The sequence below is a fragment of the Ictidomys tridecemlineatus genome, chromosome 15, assembly GCF_052094955.1.
Source record: "Ictidomys tridecemlineatus isolate mIctTri1 chromosome 15, mIctTri1.hap1, whole genome shotgun sequence".
Taxonomy (NCBI): domain Eukaryota; kingdom Metazoa; phylum Chordata; class Mammalia; order Rodentia; family Sciuridae; genus Ictidomys; species Ictidomys tridecemlineatus.
In genome coordinates, this window is record NC_135491.1 from 44,692,945 (window position 1) to 44,712,792 (window position 19,848).

At 41.2% G+C, this 19,848-nt stretch overlaps 1 protein-coding gene and 1 long non-coding RNA gene across 3 annotated transcripts in view; one reads left to right on the top strand and one right to left on the bottom strand.

Annotated features, from left to right (window-relative positions):
* Positions 1-2,206: 2,206 nt before the first annotated feature.
* On the bottom strand, positions 2,207-5,066 carry LOC101963770 (uncharacterized). Its single transcript, XR_013430958.1, has 2 exons — positions 4,425-5,066; positions 2,207-3,026 (listed from the first exon to the last, which is right to left on the bottom strand). It is a non-coding gene; the product is annotated as an uncharacterized LOC101963770 (long non-coding RNA).
* An 806-nt stretch (positions 5,067-5,872) lies between these two features.
* The window catches only part of LOC101964711 (tRNA-dihydrouridine(20) synthase [NAD(P)+]-like), a 41,092-nt gene continuing 27,116 nt past the window's right edge, over positions 5,873-19,848 (top strand). The window contains exons 1-5 of one of the 2 annotated variants that reach the window (XM_021721679.3): positions 5,873-5,994; positions 8,146-8,287; positions 15,529-15,574; positions 18,314-18,405; positions 19,456-19,499. In XM_021721679.3, the coding sequence (XP_021577354.1) occupies positions 8,162-8,287; positions 15,529-15,574; positions 18,314-18,405; positions 19,456-19,499 (308 nt within the window). In that variant the 5' untranslated portion in view covers positions 5,873-5,994; positions 8,146-8,161. Of the gene's footprint in view, positions 6,056-8,145; positions 8,288-15,528; positions 15,575-18,313; positions 18,406-19,455; positions 19,500-19,848 lie in introns of both variants that reach the window. The other variant, XM_013366122.4, reaches the window with a different exon arrangement.

A 19,848-nucleotide genomic window follows, 5' to 3' on the forward strand; every position in this document is an offset into this window, starting at 1 on the left:
GCCTTACTGCTAAGGCTCACACAGCCGGAGTGATGTTTTAGGCATCTTCATCAGATTTCTTCACTACCCTGTTCAAATCTATCCTATAACCTCCCGCTTCACATCTAAAACAAGATCTATACTCCTCAGTATTGCCGATGTGGCCCACTGGGGTCTTCCTTATACCTGCTTCTCCAACCACAACTTTCCTTCTTCTGGGGCTTTCCTTCCTGGCCACAGTAACCTTTCTGCTCCTTGAGTAGCTCAGTCTCATTTCTAACTCGGGGTCTTTTTGTGTACCTTTTGGTCCAGGAATTCTCTCTTTAGCTCCTCACATGACTCTCTTGATCCCATCTCTGCTGAAATGCCCTCTTTTTCAAATAAGCCTTCTCTGTTTTGTATAACTATTCCTTATCACTCTATGCTTTTATTTTCCTATATAGCACTTTTTTGTGTGTCTGTGCAGTGCTGGGGATTGAATCCAGGGGCTTGTGCATGTGAGGCAAGCACTCTATATCCCCAGCCCTGTATGGCAATTTTAATTACTTGAATTTTTTAAAATTTTGTTTAGTGCTGGGGAATGAAACACAGGAGTTGGCCCACACTAGGCAAGCACCTTGTGACTGAGCTACAACTGCTGCCCCTGAAATTGTATTGTATCCTTATCTCATCCTTTGTTGGTGGTGCCTTAATGAGAGAAATTTATTTGTTAATATATTGGAAGTAGCTAGCTAGCAGCTTGCTATCTGAAATGTAACAGGTTCTCAAAAACACTTGTTGAATAAATGAATAGCTGGATGGGTAGACTGTAGATGGACCAGCATCTTTTCATTCTTGCCCATCTTCTCACACACTCACATATACCACATACATATGGACGCACTTAGCATATTTTTTTGTTTTGGCTCTGGGAATGGAACCCTATTAACCTCGTGCATGCTACAGTGCGTGTGCTTTACCACGGAGCTACACCCTCAGCTCAAGGGTCTCATTTCTTTTTTTTTTTTTAATATTTATTTATTTTTTTAGTTATTGGCGGACACAACATCTTTGTTTGTATGTGGTGCTGAGGATCGAACCCGGGCCGCACGCATGCCAGACGAGCGCACTACCGCTTGAGGGCTCTCATTTCTTGATGAACTGATCTGGGTGCTGATCCAGGCATCATTCAGTTAGGCATCATTGCAGACGTTATTGTTAAAAACTGTACCTGAAAGTCCCTTCTGAAGACAGAAGGCCTTAGAAGACCAAGTCTTCCATGTAGGAATGTACTTCAAGGGAACGAGGGGGTTTGAAGCTTGACCTTGAATAAGCTGAATTTCAAGTCAAACATTGGTACAGAAAAATTTATTGAGGAGTATAGGGTGTCTTGTGGCCATAAAGGACTGGGAATAAAGGAGCATGAGGGGCTCAGGGTGGCGCTACTGACTTTCCCCAACCCTTCCTGTTCCAGGTAGCTATTGTGCCTGGCTGAGAGCACAGGCAGGGGGCTCCCTGGGTAAACAGTGCTTCCAGTTTCAGGAAGCCTACCTGATGGTTTGTGCTGATGTTTCTGGCAGTGAGTCAGGGCTGGACCTATTTGATGGATAGGTCACCAGTTGGCCCCTCTTTCTGCACTTGACTCCTCCTCTCCTTGAAGAGTGCAGTGTTCTCTGTTCTGCACAAGGAGGCACTGCACAGCATTGCGCAAAGGAATGCCAGGTCTTCTTCAAGGCCAGCTTTAGCCCTGATTTGTTCAAAGGAGCCTCTCCTTTCAGATCCCATTTTCTTGCCTGTGGCAGTTTATATGGAAGGGAACCCCTGGCTGAGAAAGGCTCATGCAGATTGACTGAAGTTCTGTCTCAAGTAGGGGCAATGGAGACTTCAGAAGATGGATTAGCTGAACATATTTAGTGAAGACTACCTAATTTAAAAAATTATTTATTAAATATATAATCACATATTGATACAGTTAATCATTATAGGAAAAAACGATTTGAACAACTGTATTGTGACAAAAGGAATTCTAGATGCTGGGTGCTAAGCCTGCAGGGCTCCAGCGTGCTCTGTTGTGTGCAGGGTTGGTGCCCATGTGGGATCTGGGAGGCATTTCCACTGTATTTCCCTCTTTTGTGAGTATTTTAAGCATCATATGTTATTTAGCCAACTGGCAACCATGAGTGAATGGATGAAGAAAAGCCCCTTAGAATGGGAAAACTGTTTACAAAAAAGTCACTGATAGCCAGTGAAGAGTTAAAGGATGGCTTTTTAATACAGATCCAGTCGCTGCCAAGCTCTGAAGACACCAGTACAAGCTGCAGTAGTCCTTATGACAAGCTAAACCAAGGTCCTAGCCGTGACACCATTGAAAATAATTTGAAACCATCTTCAGTTCTATTTTTTGTACATTTTAATAACTTTATAATTAACAAAACAATAAATTTTTTTCTGTAAAATATATAGGAATTATAATTTAAAAAACAGAAGAAGCTGTATTAGTTGTCCTGTGTAGTCAATATTTGTGCTCTCTACAGATGCCCATCCAGCAAGCTTCTGTGGCAATGGTCTCTTGCCACTCTGCTTTAAGCCACTAACTTTGGGGCGAGAGCAACCAGGGTCTTTTCCGTCTCTGCTGGAGCTCGGCGTTTCTTGGGAGTCCCCCTGGCTCGCTGCATTGGCTTCTCTGCTTTGGCTTTTGGTGGAGTGGCCAAGGGAGCATCTCTATAGAGCCAGTACCCACCAACCAGGCAGTATGTCTCCCCATGCCAGCCCACCTAAGTTTCTCCACATCCTTGGTAGAGGACATGGTAGTACACAGGTGTAGGAGGAGATGTGGGAGGCACTGCTGCTAGAAAGAAAATCAGAACTGATCAGTCATTTCTGCTTTATATATTCTGCCACCAGGACCTTGCTCTCCTGTTGCTTCCTGTTTCTGAATGAAGCCCTCTTATCTGCTTGGCTTCCCAAACATAGCCTTTCCCTGTCTCTTCAAGGGATGCTTGCTGTCAAAGTACTTGAGTTCTGTGAAGCCAGTGGAAGCAGCAGAACCAGATCTCTCTTCCCCATTCCTAGAGAGAACAGTCTAAGCTTAATATTATCACAAAAAGCCCTCACTCAGTCTCTCCCTTCTACAACTGGAAAAAAAAATCCCCTCCCCCCTGTACTGGAGATTGAACCCAGGGGCATTTGTCCATGCGCCACAGGCCTAGCCCTGTTTTGTATTTTATTTAGAGACAGGATCTCACTGAGTTGTTTAGGACCTCACTATTGCTAAGGCTGGCTTTGAACTTGCGATTCTCCTGTCTCATCCTTCCAAAAATTTCTTAAGTTCTATGGTTTCTGAGAAAGAAAAAAGAAACAATAGGCCTGGGATATAGCTCAGTGGTGGAGAGCTTGCCATCCACAGTACTGCAATGAAAGAAAATAAAATCATCTGAGTCTTTGACCTACATGTGGCAATTTGGAGTGTGAATTATCAAATACAATGAAGTTCTGCCCCAGTGATAATTGTTAAGGCAGCCGATAAACCATCATTTATGGTTTGAAAGCATGCCATGACACAAAATAAAACCCATTTTAAGATTGACCCAAATATATGCTTTCTGAGACTCTTGGGGAACTCTGGATAAAAGTGAAATGTTCCCCAAAGTGTTTATAAGGAAGTGAAACCAGGCATGAAGAACAAAAGCAGAAGAATGGATCAAATTTGAATTCCTGAATTCTTGTTTTGCTCTGGGATTATTTTCATTAAGATCAGGGACCACCTATTGCTGACTCCTTTCTAGAAAATAAAATGTGCTTGAGAGGAAAATGTAGCCAGGTTGGAAAGTTCCCACATATATGAGAATGCTCCAGCATTTCTTAGAATTTTCTTTTTACCTTCTTCAGAGAGAAGGGAAATACTGTGGGGCCAGTACAGTTGCTGACATCCCAGTGTTATTCTTGGCAGAGATTATGTTTAGTATCTTTCAACTTATGGCCTTAAAACTCTTTCTAGACAGAAAACAGCTGGGTTCTGGTCTGTGAAAGCTTTGAGCTGCCTGAGGATGATGCATAAGAAAAAAGACACAGAGGCACATGTGGATCAGCAATCTGGGGCTTACTAGGTGTGCAGTGCCAGCATCTGACCCTATTTTTAGGAATTTCAGCTTTCTAACTATTGTTCTGTTTGACAGACATCTCTGTGTGTATTCCTTTGATGTGAATTAAGTCTAAAATGAAAAAAAAAATTATTCTTCATGTATTACGTGAAAGGATATGCTACTATGGAGCCATGCTTCTGTTCCAAAGGTGGCCAATAACTTATCTTTCAAAGCCACAAGCAGCTCACCAGGCCGTGAGAGGCATTAAGGGCAGTGTAAATGATAAGTGTGTTCACCCACCAAGGACACTAGAAAAGATTCCTTATCCAGAATTCCACTTTAGTTGGCCAAAAAACAAGCTTGCTGAGGTAAAAGCTCACTCACTGAGGATGCTAGTCCTGGAAGGCTTCTCCTTGGATGAGCTGCAAGTTCAACCTTCTCAAATGGGCTCACATCCCAGGGATAGGTCAAAAAGCTGATGATTGTGCCCAACACCTTGCTCCCAATCCCTGCTCTGTGGATGTAATCTTGCAGGGTGAGGGGAAAATCATAATTAACAACCAATTCCACATGGGTGCTGTCTAGGCCCCAGGAGGCTGTTTATGCAAAGCAGTATGTCTTGGGAGCACTTTTAGAGGCATTATAAGTTACCTATTCTCACTGAGGCTGGCATTTGCCCCTGAAGCCTTTGATTTTGTGGTCATCCAGAATATATTCCTACCCGATTTCCAGTGAAGGAGGCCAGAGACCCCCACACTGAAGACCCTTGCCATGATTAAGCTTCTCCTCTGGTCAGAAAGATTTTTACAAAGAATTTCAGCAGGCAGGATGTCTGCAGAAGGCATCGTGGTTTGAAACTTACTCTTTCTTGTAAATGCTAGGATTGCACACACAAGGTATGAGTAGAGTCTGCAAGCTCATTGTGCAAAAAGATATTATCTCATTGTTTAAAAAAAGAAAAAAAAACAACCTTGTGAAATCTGTGTCTAGCCTTGGGGATGGAACACAGAGCACCTGTCAGCACTAATTGAGCTTTGGGGTTGAAAGGGTCTTGTAAGAAAGCTGGGCCTTGGGCTATATAACTCTTTTCCAAGATGTAGTTCACCAAGATGTTTCTGCCTCATCCAACAGCATAAAGAAGAGTTGCTCCAGGGTGATCAGTTGACTCTTCAGGGCCTTCCATAGAGCCCTTGGAATGGCAACTAACATATATGTGCTGAAGGTTGTTTGGACAGTTGCAGCCTGATTCTACGCATGCCATGACCTCCTCCTAGTTCTTGTATCCGCAGGCCCAAGGAGCGGCCTAGCGATTGGGCCACAGCCTGCACCTGTTCTGCTAATTTTCGGGAAGGCAAAAGGACCAGACCCCGAGGGGCAGATATGCGGTGGGTTTCCAGAGCTGGACGATCAAAAAACCTTTGCAACAGAGGAAGTAAATAGCTCAGAGTCTTGCCACTGCCCGTTTCTGCGGCGCAAAGGAGGTGGTGGCTGTGAAGCAGTTGGGGTCTGGTGCGTGACTGCACGGTGGTGGGCCGAAAGACTTCGCGAGCAGCATCGTGCAGTGCGCGCAGCAACCCGGGCTCCAGACCCAGGTCCGCGAAGCTGCCGTCGGACGGCAGGCCCCGCAGCGCTGGCGCCTCCAGTTGTGTGCGCTCCATGCTCCCAGTCACGCGAGGCGAGCACTCTCAACTGTCCAGCTTGAGGCTGGTTTAACTCAGGCCGCTGAGCAATCCACGGACGCTCTGTCGCTTTTCCTGCCGCCTCGGTAGAGCTCGCGGAATGAGCACCACTGGGAGGGGATCCTCGAGGACGCCTGCAGCAACTGAGCTACGACCAACCACAGCAACGTCGGGCGCGCGACAGTCCTGTTGCCCTTGTTGTTGGAGAGGCGCACGTCAGTGACGTCACGCATGCGCCGCTTCCTAGCGTACGGCGGCTGGCTCGGCTCAGTAAGGTGCGGAGCTGGAGACGCGTCAGGAAGTGGGGAGGATTCCCTAAGTTTCAGTGACTGCTAGGTCTGTAGATCAGCACCCGGATGGCGATATCCAGATCTAGACCGCCTTTGGGTGGGGAGCACGGTGGAGGCGGGAGCATGGGCCTGCAATGTCCAGCGTCAGTGGGGCCCTGGTCCTATGGACCTGGTGGGCTGGTGTCTTCTGGAGATCGGGTGCCCATTCTTTGTGGTTCTCGTTTGTCGTCCTCATTGCCCCTGTTGATGGCTTGTTTAGTGCCAGGCTCCCCTTGTAAATTCTTTGGGTGAGGGATGCGGTGACGTTTCCAGACATGCGGAAAGACTGGTAATACGTGTTTTCCCAGCGTCTGAATGAATGGTAGGCCTGGGGACTGAGAGAAGGGTGTGGAATTATAAATCTAAGCTCAATTCCCGCTCCACTCTGGCTCAGAACTCGCAGTACAAGGTGGTGTCCTTAAGCTTATTTTTTTCTCTGAAGTGGGAGGTAAGTTGATAAGGCTTTCTTTTTAGTGCCGACATCTCATCTCTTCTTCACATTAAAAAACTTTATTTTTAAAGTCAAATTTCTCTCTCTGCTTCCTTGTCACCTTTCCAAGTTTCCCATCCTGAATACACCACTCTCGCAGCCAACTCACTTTCTATCTCAAGTATGGTAATTTCTCAGATAGTAGTAGTAGAAAAGATCCAGAAGTCCTCAGCTTTGTTATGTGGCTTATCTCACATAGGCCTGGTCAGTAAGAATATTTGACTGAAATACAGGTATTCAAGTTGTAAAAGAGTTACACTAATCATACTTCCTGAAAAGTTCTCTCTTGATTGTAGATCCTTCCTACCCTCAGATTGCGAATCTGTAGATTCAATCAAGTGTGGATTGGAAATATGCAGGAGAAAAATGTATCTGGCAGTAGTGGAATATCTCAGTTGGTAGAGCTCTTGCATGGTAGGAGTGAGGCACTGGGTTCAGTCTCCAGCAGGACACACACACAAAAAAAAAAAAAAAAAGAAAGAAAGAAAGAAAAAAGGAAATTTGTATTGAATATTAATATTGTTTTGGTGGGAAAGCCTTGAACCAAGAACCTCAAAAGATGCTAGGCAAGCTCTCATAATGCCTTTATCCTCATCCCTTTAACAGTGTCTTACTAGGTTGCCTAGGCTGGCCTTGCACTTGCAATCTTTCTATTTCACCCTCCCAAGTAGCTGGGATGATAGGTGTATGCCTCCAGCACAGCTTCTATGCTACTTTTATGATTCTTTCTAAAAACGTAGAGCTCATTGGAAGTCTGACCTGACAATTTTCCTCCATTTCAATGTGCTCTTGCACCAAGCCAGAACAGATAACGGTTGCTGACTCAAATAACAAAAAGGGGCTAAGGGTGTTGCTCAGTGGTTAAGTGTTATGGGTTCAACCCTGAGCACAAAAATAAATAAATAAGGGGCTGGGGTGGTGGCTCAGTGGTAGAGTGCTCATCTAGCATATATGAGGCACTGGGTTCGATCCTAGGCACCACAAAAACAAACTAATGTATCCACCTAAAAGTAAAGATACATAAATAAATAAATAAAGGAATAAATAAATAAAATTGCAGCCCACCAGGACTGGTAGCACACGTTTGCAGTCCTTGGTAATTGGGGGGTTAAGGCAGAAGAATCTCTTTGAGTCAGGAGTTGGAGACCAGCATGGGCCATATAATGAATGAGACCCTGTGTTAAAAGAAAATAAAGAAACAAACTAAAAAAGTAAAAATAAGATTGCTGCATTTTAAGAAAGGCAAAGTTTGCAGTTCATCTCCTGCTCTTTTCTCTTACAGGTCCCTACCAGTTTTTCAATCTGCTGCTTAATGACTTTTGCCTGTGTTCCTCCAGTAGCATGAAAGCTCTGCTGAGCAGGAATTTTTGTCTGTTTTGTGTTCTAATGTATTCCAAGAGACTAGGACAGTGCTGGGCAGAGATTAAGTACTTAATGAATAGTGGTTCGATGAATGACAGAACATGCATATTTTGTAAGATCAGACAAAAGGAACACAAATGACTGTGGGTTGGAAGGAAAAAGGAAAATCTGTCCTTGCTAAGAGAAGGGACTGTTTCCACTTGAATTTCTGACCTGTTTATTTTCCTTATTTTCCTGTTCTTCAGGTGAAACAGAGGAGGAATGATTGTGAATAGTGTCTCTCTGTGCTACCACAACAAACTCATCTTAGCCCCTATGGTTCGGGTCGGCACTCTCCCAATGCGGCTGCTGGCCCTGGATTATGGAGCTGACATTGTTTACTGTGAGGTAAGTGCTCCTGGTTTTCTGGGAGGGCTTTCCCTCAAGTGCAGCCTCCTCATTTGGATGTGGGAGTGGTCAGGAGTGGGGGAGGCAGAATGGGAATTCCCCACACAGGTGTTTGTTGAAGGTGGGAGGGGAGCAACAGGCAGGCACTGATGAGTTCTGTGGGCCCTACTGAGGGCCAGCATCCTGGGCAGCACAGAGGAGTTTGGTTACTGAGATGAGTAGATGAGCATCAAGTTGGGGAAGTGCCGTGGCCCCTGTAGGAGCTAACATACATTCAGTACATCAGTAAATGGACTCGGAGGTTAGGAAGAAGAGGAAAAGGACCAGAATCAGGCTAAGGAAGCTGGATGAGGTTGGTTTTTGGTTGCCATAGGATTTTCTGGTGGTGATAGCTGGTAGGCCAGTAGATATACTTGCTGACTGCTCTGGAGAAAAGTAGGCTTTAGACCCAGGTTTAAAAAGATCTGTCAAGGGGCTAGAGTTGCAACTCAGCAGTAGAGTGCTTGCCTCAATTTCTATCACCACAAATATATAAGCAAATTAAGGAAATGTCCATCAACAACTAAAAAATATTTTAAAAAATCTATCAGGAAAAATAGAATTAAAGGAGTAGCTAATGTTGCATGATGAAGGAATGTGAGCAGTGGTTCTCAATTGAGTATGTATCAGAATTAATCTGGAGAGCTTTCTTTTTTTTAATATCTTTATTTTGTTTATTTATTTTTATGTGGTGCTGAGGATTGAACCCAGTGCCTCACATGTGTGAGGCAAGCACTCTGCCACTGAGCCACAATCCCAGCCCTGAGCCACAATCCCAGCCCTGAGTATAGGCAGTGGCATGACTGTGGCTCTAAAAGGCAATAAGAGGAATCCTTGTAGTGATGAGATCGTTCTGTTTCTTACCTGTGTCAGGGTCAGTGTCCTGATTGTGATTTTGTGTTATTGTTAAGATGTTGCCATTGGGGAAACTGGTGAAGGGTACTTAGGTCTAAGATCTCTCTGAATTCCTTACAGCTGCATGTGAACCCACAGTTACTCTAAGATAAAATGTTCAATTGGAGAGGATCCCACTGTGTAGAGATTAGGGAAGGTCTATAAGTGGAGTTGGGGAAAATACCCTATATTCTGTGTGGGGTGTTTGAGAATAAGAGTCAACATGAGAAGTAAAAATATGAGAAAATAGGCAAATTAAGGAGAGTCTATGGACTGGGGTTATGTCTCAGTGGTAGAGTGAGGTTTGATCCTAAGCACACATAAAAATAAATAAATAAAATAAAGATATTGTGTCTATGTACAACTAAAAATATTTAAAAAGTACTGTTAGGGAAGGCAGAAGTCAGGTCTGTGAACAATGTCAGATGGTACAGAGAGATTGAATTGGTATATGTGAGAATGAGGTCACTGGGGCCTGGTGAGGAGTTAAGGGCTTAAAGATGAACAGCAAACAAGGAGGCAGAAATAGGACTGCTGGCTACAACTTCAGCTACATAAGCGTGGAACAAGTATAGGCAGGTGGCTTGAAGGAAAGGAAGTAGGGGAAGTGAGATATTTATAGATGAGTTGCATGTTTGAGGAATTAGAGGAAGGAAGGAGTTAGAAGTGAGGGGGTACCAGGGGTGATGGCCAGTGGTGGAGTGGAGTCAGTTTCTTTCTTTTTTTTTTTATTTTTCTTTTGGAGGGGAAAGGATTTTTTATTTTTTATTTTTTTTGGCAGTGCTGAGAGTGGAACCCAGGACCTTGTATATGCTAGGCAGGTACTCTGGGACTGAACTATATATCCTCATCTTAGGACACAGGATTCTTTTTTTTTTTATTCTTGTTGTTAAATTTGTTCTTTTTTGTTATACATTATAAGAGAATGTATTTTGGCATAATATACATACATGGAGTTAACTTATTCTAATTAGGATCCTATTCTTGTTGTTGTACATGATGTGGAGTTACCCTGGTCTTATATTCAAAACAAGACTAGGAGACTAGGAAGGTTATGTCTTATTAATTCAACTGTCCTTCCCATTCCCCTTCCTACTGCCTTCCCTTTGTTTTCCTTTGTCTAATCCAGTAGAATTATATTCTTCCCCTTCCTACCCTCTGTTGTTCTTGGTTAGCATCCATATGTTAGAACATTCAGCCTTTGGTGTTTTGGGATTAGCATATTTCACTCAGCAGGATTTTTTCCAGTTCCATCCATTTACCAACAAATGCCATAATTTCATTATTCTTCATGATTGAGTAATATTCCATTGTGTATATATACCACATTTTCTTTTTTTTTTTCATTTGTTGAAAGTCACCTAGGTTGGTTCCATAGCTTATCTATTGTGAATTGAGTTGCTCCAAACATTGATGTGGCTGTGTCACTGTAGTATACTGATTTTACATCCCTTGAGTATAGACCAAAGAGTGGGATAACTGCATCAGTTGGTAGTTCCATTCCAAGTTTCTACTTGCTCCCCACATCCTTGCCCACATTTATTGTTACTTGTATTGTTTATAATTGCCATTCTCACTGGAGTGAGATGGAATCTCAGTGTAGTAATGTGTATTTCTTAATTTTGCTAGATATGTTGAACATTTTTTTCACATATTTTTTGACCATTCATATTTCTTCATTTCTAGTAACATAATATAGAAATGATCCCTGAAAGTATAGTCTTATATTTCTTCATTTCTGAAGTGCCTGTTTGTTGAAGGACACCCAGGTTGGTTTCATAGTTTAGCTATTGTGAATTGAGCTGCTCTAAACATTGATGTGTCTGCATCACTCTAGTATGCTGATTGTTTTTAAACATTATTTTAGATGTTGAGGGACATTTAATTTATTCATTTATTTATACATGGTGCTGAGAATCGAACCCAGTTTCTCACACATGCTGGGCAAGCACTGTATCACTGAGACACAACCCCAGCCTCTAGTTATGCTGATTTTAAGTCCTTTGGGGTAACATTAGGTAACATTAGGTCATTAGTACCAATAACCACATTATTGTTTAGAGTATCAGTAAGGTTGCTTATTCTGAAGTTACATTTAATAGTTACAGTATGTAATGTTCAGAGCTTTGTGCAGTTCTCAAGGAGGTCCATTGTCTGAAGTTACTGTTAGGCTGACAGCTCCAGGAGTGCCTGACCTTGGTGAAACGTAGTTACCAAGCAAACAAGTTCCTTTATTCCCAGGAGTTATGTGCCTAAGATTAAGGTGGAAGCTGATAAGACTCTAGCATGGAGGGCATTACCTTAGCAACCAGGCATCCTATGCCTTTGCACAGGAACTTTCCCAGGCACCAAGCATGTCACAACCATGAAGTCATGAGGGACACCAATCCCAAACACAGAACCCCTTCAAATTTTTTTATTCTAATTTGTCATATATGACAGCAGAATGTATTACAATTCCTATTACACATATGGAGTACAGTTTTTAATATCTCTGGTTATAGAAAGTATATTCACACAATTTGTGTCTTTATACTTGTACTCATGGTAATGATGTCCATCTCATTCACCATCTTTTTTACACCTCTTTCCCCCTTCCTTCTTCCATCCTCTTTGCCCTATCTAGAGTTCCTCTAATATTCCCATGGTCCCCCTCCCAACCCCACTATGAATAAGCCTCTTTATATCAGAAAAAACATTCGACATTGGTTTTTTGGGATTGGCTAACATCACTTTGCATTATATTCTCTAACTCCATCCATTTACCTGCAAATGTCATGATTTTATTCTCTTTTATTGCTGAGTAATATTCCATTTTGTATATATACCACGTTTTCTTTATCCATTCATCTACTGAGGTTCTACAGTGTAGCTATTATGTGCTGCAATAAACATTGATGTGGCTGTTGATAGATCCAACCTGATTTTCTCTCAAAATTGGGAGCCATCTCGCCACAAAGCCATGAAAAGATAATTTCGGCTTTAGTATAAATTACTGCAAATTCTGAACCTCTTGGAATGCCTGCCCATGCCTTGAACTCACCCATGCCTGGCTCTCTGACCAGATAGCAGCCCTCTCTGAAACTTTAGTGACACCTCATAAATATTGGCCTTCCCTGGCCAGATAACGACCCTCTCTGAGGCTCTAATGATCCTCATAAATTCTGATGTTGGGGCCAGCAAAAAATGTAAACTACCATTTGTGTTATGCTCCTCAGAGTTCTGTTATCTGTAACCCCCCTTTGTTTAACTTTCTGGGCTATAAAGCTGAACTGCAGGAAAGCTGCGGCTGCTGTCTTGTTCCTGTGGTTTTGGGTGGGAGAGGCAGCCCAGCTGGTCAAAATAATAAGCTTGCTTTAATTTGATTTTAATTGGAGTCAGTGGTCTTTTCTTGCGTCCTGGTCTAACAGCTATGTCTCTGTAGTATGCTGTTTTTAAGTCCTCTGGGTATAGACTGAGGAGAGGGATAGCTGGGTCAAATGGTGGTTCCATTCCAAGTTTTCTAAGGAATCTCCATACTGTTTTCCATATTGGCTGCACCATTTTGCAGTCCCACCAGCAGTGTATGAGTGTGCCTTTTTCCCCACATCCTTACCAACACTTATTATTGTTTGTATTCTTAATAGCTGCCATTCTGACTGGAGTAAGATGAAATCTTAGAGTAGTTTTGATTTGCATTTCTCTAATCACTAGAGTGTTGAACATCTTTTTATATATTTGTTGATTGATTGTATATCCTCTTCTGAGAAGTGTCTGTTCAGGGCCTTGGCCCAATTATTGATTGGGTTATTTGTTATTTTGGTGTTTAGCTTTTTCAGTTCTTTATATACCCTAGAGATTAGTGCTCTGATGTGCAAGTGGTAAAAATTTGCTCCCAAGCTGTAGGCTCTCTCTTCACTTCACTGATTTTTTCTTTTGTTGAGAAGAAACTTTTTAGTTCCAATCCATCCCATTTATTAATTCTTTTTTTTTAAATTTTGTTTTTAAAGACCTTTATTTCACTTACTTATTTTTATGTGGTGCTGAGGTTCGAACCCAGGGTCTCACATCTGTGAGGCAAGCGCTTTACCGCTGAGCCCCAGCCCCAGCCCCAGCCCCATCCCATTTATTAATTCTTGTTTATACTTCTTGCGCTATAGGAGTGCTCTTATGGAAATAATGTCCTAATCCAATATGATTGAGATCTAGGCCTACTTTTCTTTTGTTACACGCAGGGTCTCTGGTTTAATTCCTAGGTCCTTGATCCACTTTGAGTTTTGTGCATGGTGAGAAATAGGGATTTAATTTCATTTTGTTACATATGGAGTTCCAGTTTTCCCAGCACCATTGTTAAAGAGGCTATCTTTTCTCCAATGTATGTTTTTGGAGCCTTTGTCTAATATAAGATAACTGTAAATGGGGCTGGAGTTGTGGTGCAGTGGTAGAGCGCTAGCTTAGCACATGTAAGGCCCTTGGTTCGATCCTCAGCACCACATAAAGATAAATTTAAAAAAATAAAGGTACAATACCTTTGGGTCCAATTATGACTAAAAATAAATATTTTTTAATAAAAAATAAGATAACTGTAATTATGTGGGTTAGTATCTGTGTCCTCTATTCTGTACCATTGATCTACCAGTCTATTTTGGTGCTAGCACCATGCTGTTTTTGTTATTGTTGCTCTGTAATATAATTTAAGATCTGGTATAGTGATGCCACCTGCTTCATTCTTCTTGCTAAGAATTGCTTTGACTATTCTGGGTCTCTTATTTTTCCAGGTAAATTTCATGACTGCTTTTTCTATTTCTATGAGGAATGTCATTGGGATTTTGATTGGAATTGCATTAAATCTGTATAATGCTTTTAGTTGTATGGCCATTTTGACATATTAATTCTTTCTATCCAAGAACAAGGGAGATATTTCCATCCTCTAAGGTCTACCTCAATTTCTTTCTTTAGCATTCTGTAGTTTTCTTTGTAGAGGTCTTTCACCTCTTTTATTAGTTTAATTTGCAAGTATGTTTTTTTGAAGCTATTATAATGGCATAGTTTTCCTCATTTCCCTTTCAGAGGATTTGCCCCTGACAAATTTATGCTTATGATTTTCTTTTTAAAATAATAGCCATCCTAATGATCATATGAGGTATATTTCATTTGTTTATCTGGAAATGTCATATTAATTTTTCTTTCTATTTTTTTTAAAGAGACAGAGAGAGAATGAATCTTTTTTGTAGATGGACACAACACAATGCCTTTATTTATTTATTTATTTTTATGTGGTGCTGAGAATTGGACCCAGGTTGCACTCGTGCTAGGGAAGCGCTCTACCGCTGAGCCACAATCCCAGCCCTCTTTCTTTCTTTCTTTCTTTCTTTCTTTCTTTTTTTTTTTTTAAAGAGAGAGAATTTTTAATATTTATTTTTTTTTAGTTTTCGGCGGACACAACATCTTTGTTTGTATGTGGTGCTGAGGATCGAACCCGGGCCGCACGCATGCCAAGCAAGCGTGCTACCGCTTGAGCCACATCCCCAGCCCTCGAGCCCTCTTTCTATTTTTTTTTTTTTTTATGGTAGTGGGGATTGAACCAAGGGATGCTTTACCACTGACCCCTATCCCCAGTTCTTTTAATTTTAATTTTAATTTTTTAAATTTTGAGACAGGGTTTTTTTTTAAGTTACTGAGGTCTTAGTAAGTATCTGAGGCTGAGATTACAGGTATGTGCCATGGTGCCCAACTCCCTCCATGCTTATGATACTAAATTTGAAGATCCCCTTATTTCTTTTCTTTCTGTGTCTGCTTGAATGTTTCCTGAGTTGGGAGCTCACTGGATAGACTTTTCATTCCTGTGTTCATCTCAAATTTTTGTCTCTATGCTTCTTTGCCCTGGTCCCAGTTTTATCATTCATTAGGCCTTTCTTCAAAGCTCTTCACTTGTCACCTTCTGCCTAGGTATCCAGGTGAGAGGTTGTTTGAGGAGAGTGGGCTTGAGCTGAGACTAATAAATGAGGAGAATGTCTCAGTATCCATGTTCTAGGTAGTTATCTGCTCTCTGAGTGGCTCATACTTCCTCAAACATCTCCAAGGTTCCTGTTAAGATAACCTGATAACCTGATTGAGGATAGCTTACTCAGGGCCCTGTTTTCCATGCTTGGGTGGAGAGGACCACATTACATGTCCCCCAAATCACGATTTATTGTTAGTACTAGTGTGACCGTCCATGCAATACCCATGAGATGTGAAATGAAGGTAGTTTTCCTGAGTCCAGGGCCTTCTCTTATGTCCAGGGTCTACATGTCCAGGACTGACCATTGTCTCCAATTTCTCTACAGGAGCTGATTGACCTCAAGATGCTTCAGTGCAAGAGAGTTGTCAATGGTGAGTCCAGCCCTGGCCCAGAATTGTGTGTGTGCTCATTTGGCTTAGGTGATACTACCACTGTCCCTACCTGGGTTCCTGCTGGGCTGCATAATGTCATTGTGTGGATCATGTGCTCCCTTGAGAGCAGTCATTGCTTTCCACCTGAAGCCTGATGTGAAGCAGGCTAAGAATGCCTTGGTGACATAGAAATGACCATGTTTCGTATACAGAAGGGATCCTAGGATCCTTGAAGTCACAATGGCTTCAGTGCTTGGCCTGGCCTGTGACTTGGGCAAGTCATAGGACTTCTTTCCACCATAATTTCTTATCATTCAAATGTAATTATGAGCCTTAGTTTATTTAAATTGTACAGTTAAAGTGAAGACAAAATAAGATAAGGAAACAGTAAGTAGTTTGTACACCTTAAGCCCTGTGAAAATGGAAGTGCTGGTGGTGAACTATGGGTTTTCTTCTAGTTTATTGATGAGGCTGATTCTGCTTTGATTAGAGTTGTGGTAATCTTTGAGGTTTCTGATACATACATATGTACATATACACATGTATATATCAAATCTTGATATTTCACAAAAAGTCATGACTCAATTTCGTCAAATTCTCTTTTATTTATTTTTGTATGTTATGAAAAAAATCAATGTTATGAATCCATAAAACCTAGAAAATGAAAATCCTCCATAATCTCATACTTAAAGAGTTAATCAAGGTGGGTACAGTGGCACACCTCTGTAATCCCAGTGACTCAGGAGGCTGAGGCAGGAGGCTACCCTCAGCAACTTAGCAAGACCTGTCTCAAAATTAAAAATAAAGAGGCTTAGGGATGTAGCTCATTGGAAAATTGCCCCTAGTTTGAATCTCCAGTACCAAAAAGAAAGGTTAATTATAGGTTTTGCATGTAGCTCAGTGATAGGAACTTCCCCAGCATTCATGAGATTCTGGGGTCATTCCCATGTACCACAACAACAACAAAAGAATTAAGCATAAAGAGGAATAATGTGGGTTTTCCTACACGTATATTATGAAAAATGTGTAATATTTAAAAATGTGCCCACTTTTTATCTGTGCCCCCTTCCCTTGGGATTGTGTGGCATGTACTGTTTAGCCACTTTTTTACATTTTTGCCTATCAGATACATTAAAATTGGTTTCTCTAGTGCCTTTACTGGGCTTTCAGTATTTTGCTTTTATCAGTAAACTTCATTATAAGCACACTCTAGTTTTTGTGGTTCTCTCACCTTTCTTCCTGCCAGTGTTAAGCTTTCTCTGTGAGAGATTACTTCGATTACCTCTCCCAACATGTCTTTTTAACCTTCTAAACTGTTCAATGCTGGGATGATAATTCCAGATTCCATTTATGGAAATGCTTTACATGCTTTAAAGATTTTAGTTCTCAAAACAGCCTTCAAGATAGGTATATTCACCCATCTGCCACATTATATCTTTTTATTATATTAGTCATCTTTGAAAGTCAGTGATGATAGAAGCTTTTGTTGAGCTTCTGCTGTGGCTTAGCAGTAGTGCATTTGTCTGGTATGTGTGAGGTACTGGGTTTGGTTCTCAGCACCACACACATATAAATAAAATAAAGGTCAATGAACAACTAAGAAAAAAAAAAGAAGGAGGATATATGAGATGTAGTTGATTTTTGTTAATGTTCGGTTAAATTGCTGAGAAACACTTAAAATCTATTCATGACTATTGAACCAAGTGACCCTAGGGGAAATACAGAATTAGGTTTTTGCTAGCCTCTGGTCATATTTTCATCATCTGATCATCACTTAAACTTAGTTTATTTCATTTGTTTCTGTTCAAAGACATGCTGTTTATTTATTTAGGAACTAGGGTTCAAACCCAGAGCCTTGTGCATGTTAAGCATATGCTCTCATGGATCGATCATTGATTCATTAACCTTGAACTCAAGAGCCAATAGCACTATATTGTCATAACCAAGGCTTATCGAATACAAGTGTTTTGACCTTTAGGTTCACCACAGCCTTCTTTTGCTTAAGATAATAGACAGAACTTCAGCACTATGCTTGGAGTCATTTTAAACAGTGAGATCACTAAAAAAAAGCACAAAAATACACAAAATGAAGGGCTAAATATAACATAAAAAGGGCTCATTTTTACAGTATAAGAGCTAAAACAAGAAAACAAGTGGCACCGTGTTTGAACTCAGCTGGAGATGTATATGTACATCAGGTGATTCCAATTTGTTGTCACTTAGTGTCTGTCCCTGAATGACTGGAAACACCACATGTATTGATTTAGGGTTATAAATTAATTTTACTAAATAGATGAATTTGAAAATATGCAACTGCAAATAATAGTGAAGACTGGCTGAAATAGAGTACTCCTCCACTTAATTACTCTAAGTAATTAAGAAATGATCACTTGCAGACCCTCAAAGTGCCATCTTCCAGGACAGTTCTAGTATTGAAACACAAATTAAATGTGTGTACATTTTTTCCAGTATTTCAAAAAATTGTAAAGTGCTTGTAATCATGAAGAAAAAGTGCATAAAACCTAAATATGCAATTTAACAAATAATTATAAAGTGAACCAACCATTACCTGTGTCATGAGATGGACCATATCAGCACCTTAGATGCCTCCCAGTGCATACTTATTTTGTAGGAATCATCTGATCCCTTTTTTCTTTTCAAGGTTATACTTGGCTGTGTTCACTGCCAGGGCTTAGGCTAGTCTGAACTTGTATCCCATGTGTTTATGTTTTCTTGCAGAGGTGCTCAAAACAGTGGATTTTGTCGCCCCTGATGATCGAGTCATCTTCCGCACCTGTGAAAGAGAACAGAGCAGGGTGGTCTTCCAGATGGTATGAGACCCTAATGTCAAGTGTCCTCCTGAGTATTCCTGTCTCCTGTTTCATTGCTTGGGTCCTGTGCTGGCCACTATTGAGTGCCTGAGCTACTTTGCATAGCAGGGACTTCCTGAAGACTTGACCATTTTTCAAAGGGTCATTCCTGAGTACTTACAGTATTGGAGACAGATTATGGAAATCAAGCTGACACAGTCTGTTACATACCTGCAAGTCTCAGATTTAATTTACTTAATTAAGTGTCTCTATATTTATTTTTCTAATCTGTAACATTGAGTATTCATATCATACTGCTTATTTTTTATAGTCTGAATTTATTTCCTATCAAAGGAATTAGATTTCTTTAACAGTAAACTTTTGAATTTTTTGTTTGTATTTGTTTTTTTGATAGCAGGGATTGAGCTCAAGGGTACTCAACCCCTGAGCCACATCCCCAGCCCTTTTTATTTTTTATTTTGAGACAGGATTTCACCAGGTTGCTTAAAACTTTACTGAATTGCTGAGGCTGGCTTCAAACTTGCAATATTCCTGCCTCAACCTCCCCAGCCACTGTGATTATAGGTGTGCGTCTCGGTGACTGGGTAGTTAAACTATAGCTCTCTTCTCTTGCACTGGACATTTCTTGGAGCTCTTTTAGAAATAGCTCCCAAAAGATATTTAAGTTTTTATAAAGTTGATGACAGTGAGTGGGTATGTGATCAAGTAGATATAATTATGGAATCTAAGTTGTGGTATCTGAATATTTTCTATAAGATTTTTTTCATGTTTTTGTATGTTGGAAAGTAACAACAGCATTGTTTAGGCCTTCCAAGTCCATCTTTTTTTTTTAAACCAGTGAGCTAATATATTGGGCTGGCTTTTTGGGAGAAAACTGGCCCAAACTGCTTGTTGGCATGACAATGTGTGTTGTTTGTGTGTGTGTGTTTGTAAGAGAGAAATAGAGAGTGGGAAAGAGTGTGTATGTGTGTGGTGGGGGAGATGGGTGTGTTTGTCACGTACATTTGCCTTTTTCAGGGCATTGGTTGATGAAGCCTTTTGTGTTCCTAGGGAACCTCAGATGCAGAGCGAGCACTTGCTGTGGCCAAGCTTGTGTAAGTTCCTCCCTCTTGAGCTCCCTTTGTCTTTATTGGAGTTAAGAGGTCTTACTGTCACTGGTGACTTTGAAAGTGACCCACACTTCTGTCTCCTGGCATGTTACTATTTTCAATTGAGAGTGATTTCCTTCCCTGTTTATGACATCTGAAGGCTGTCCTGGGATTCAAATGTACCCACTGTTCCCAGACCACAGAGACCCCCATGTGGAGGTACAATTTTAATGTTTATTTATGGGATTCTCTTTTTTGGGGATACTTCTGATTGTGAGTCCTGAGGTTTTAACTCTCCGTGTAGGTGAGACTTATTGCTTCCGGAGTTAATAAAGGCAGCAGAATATTCACGGTT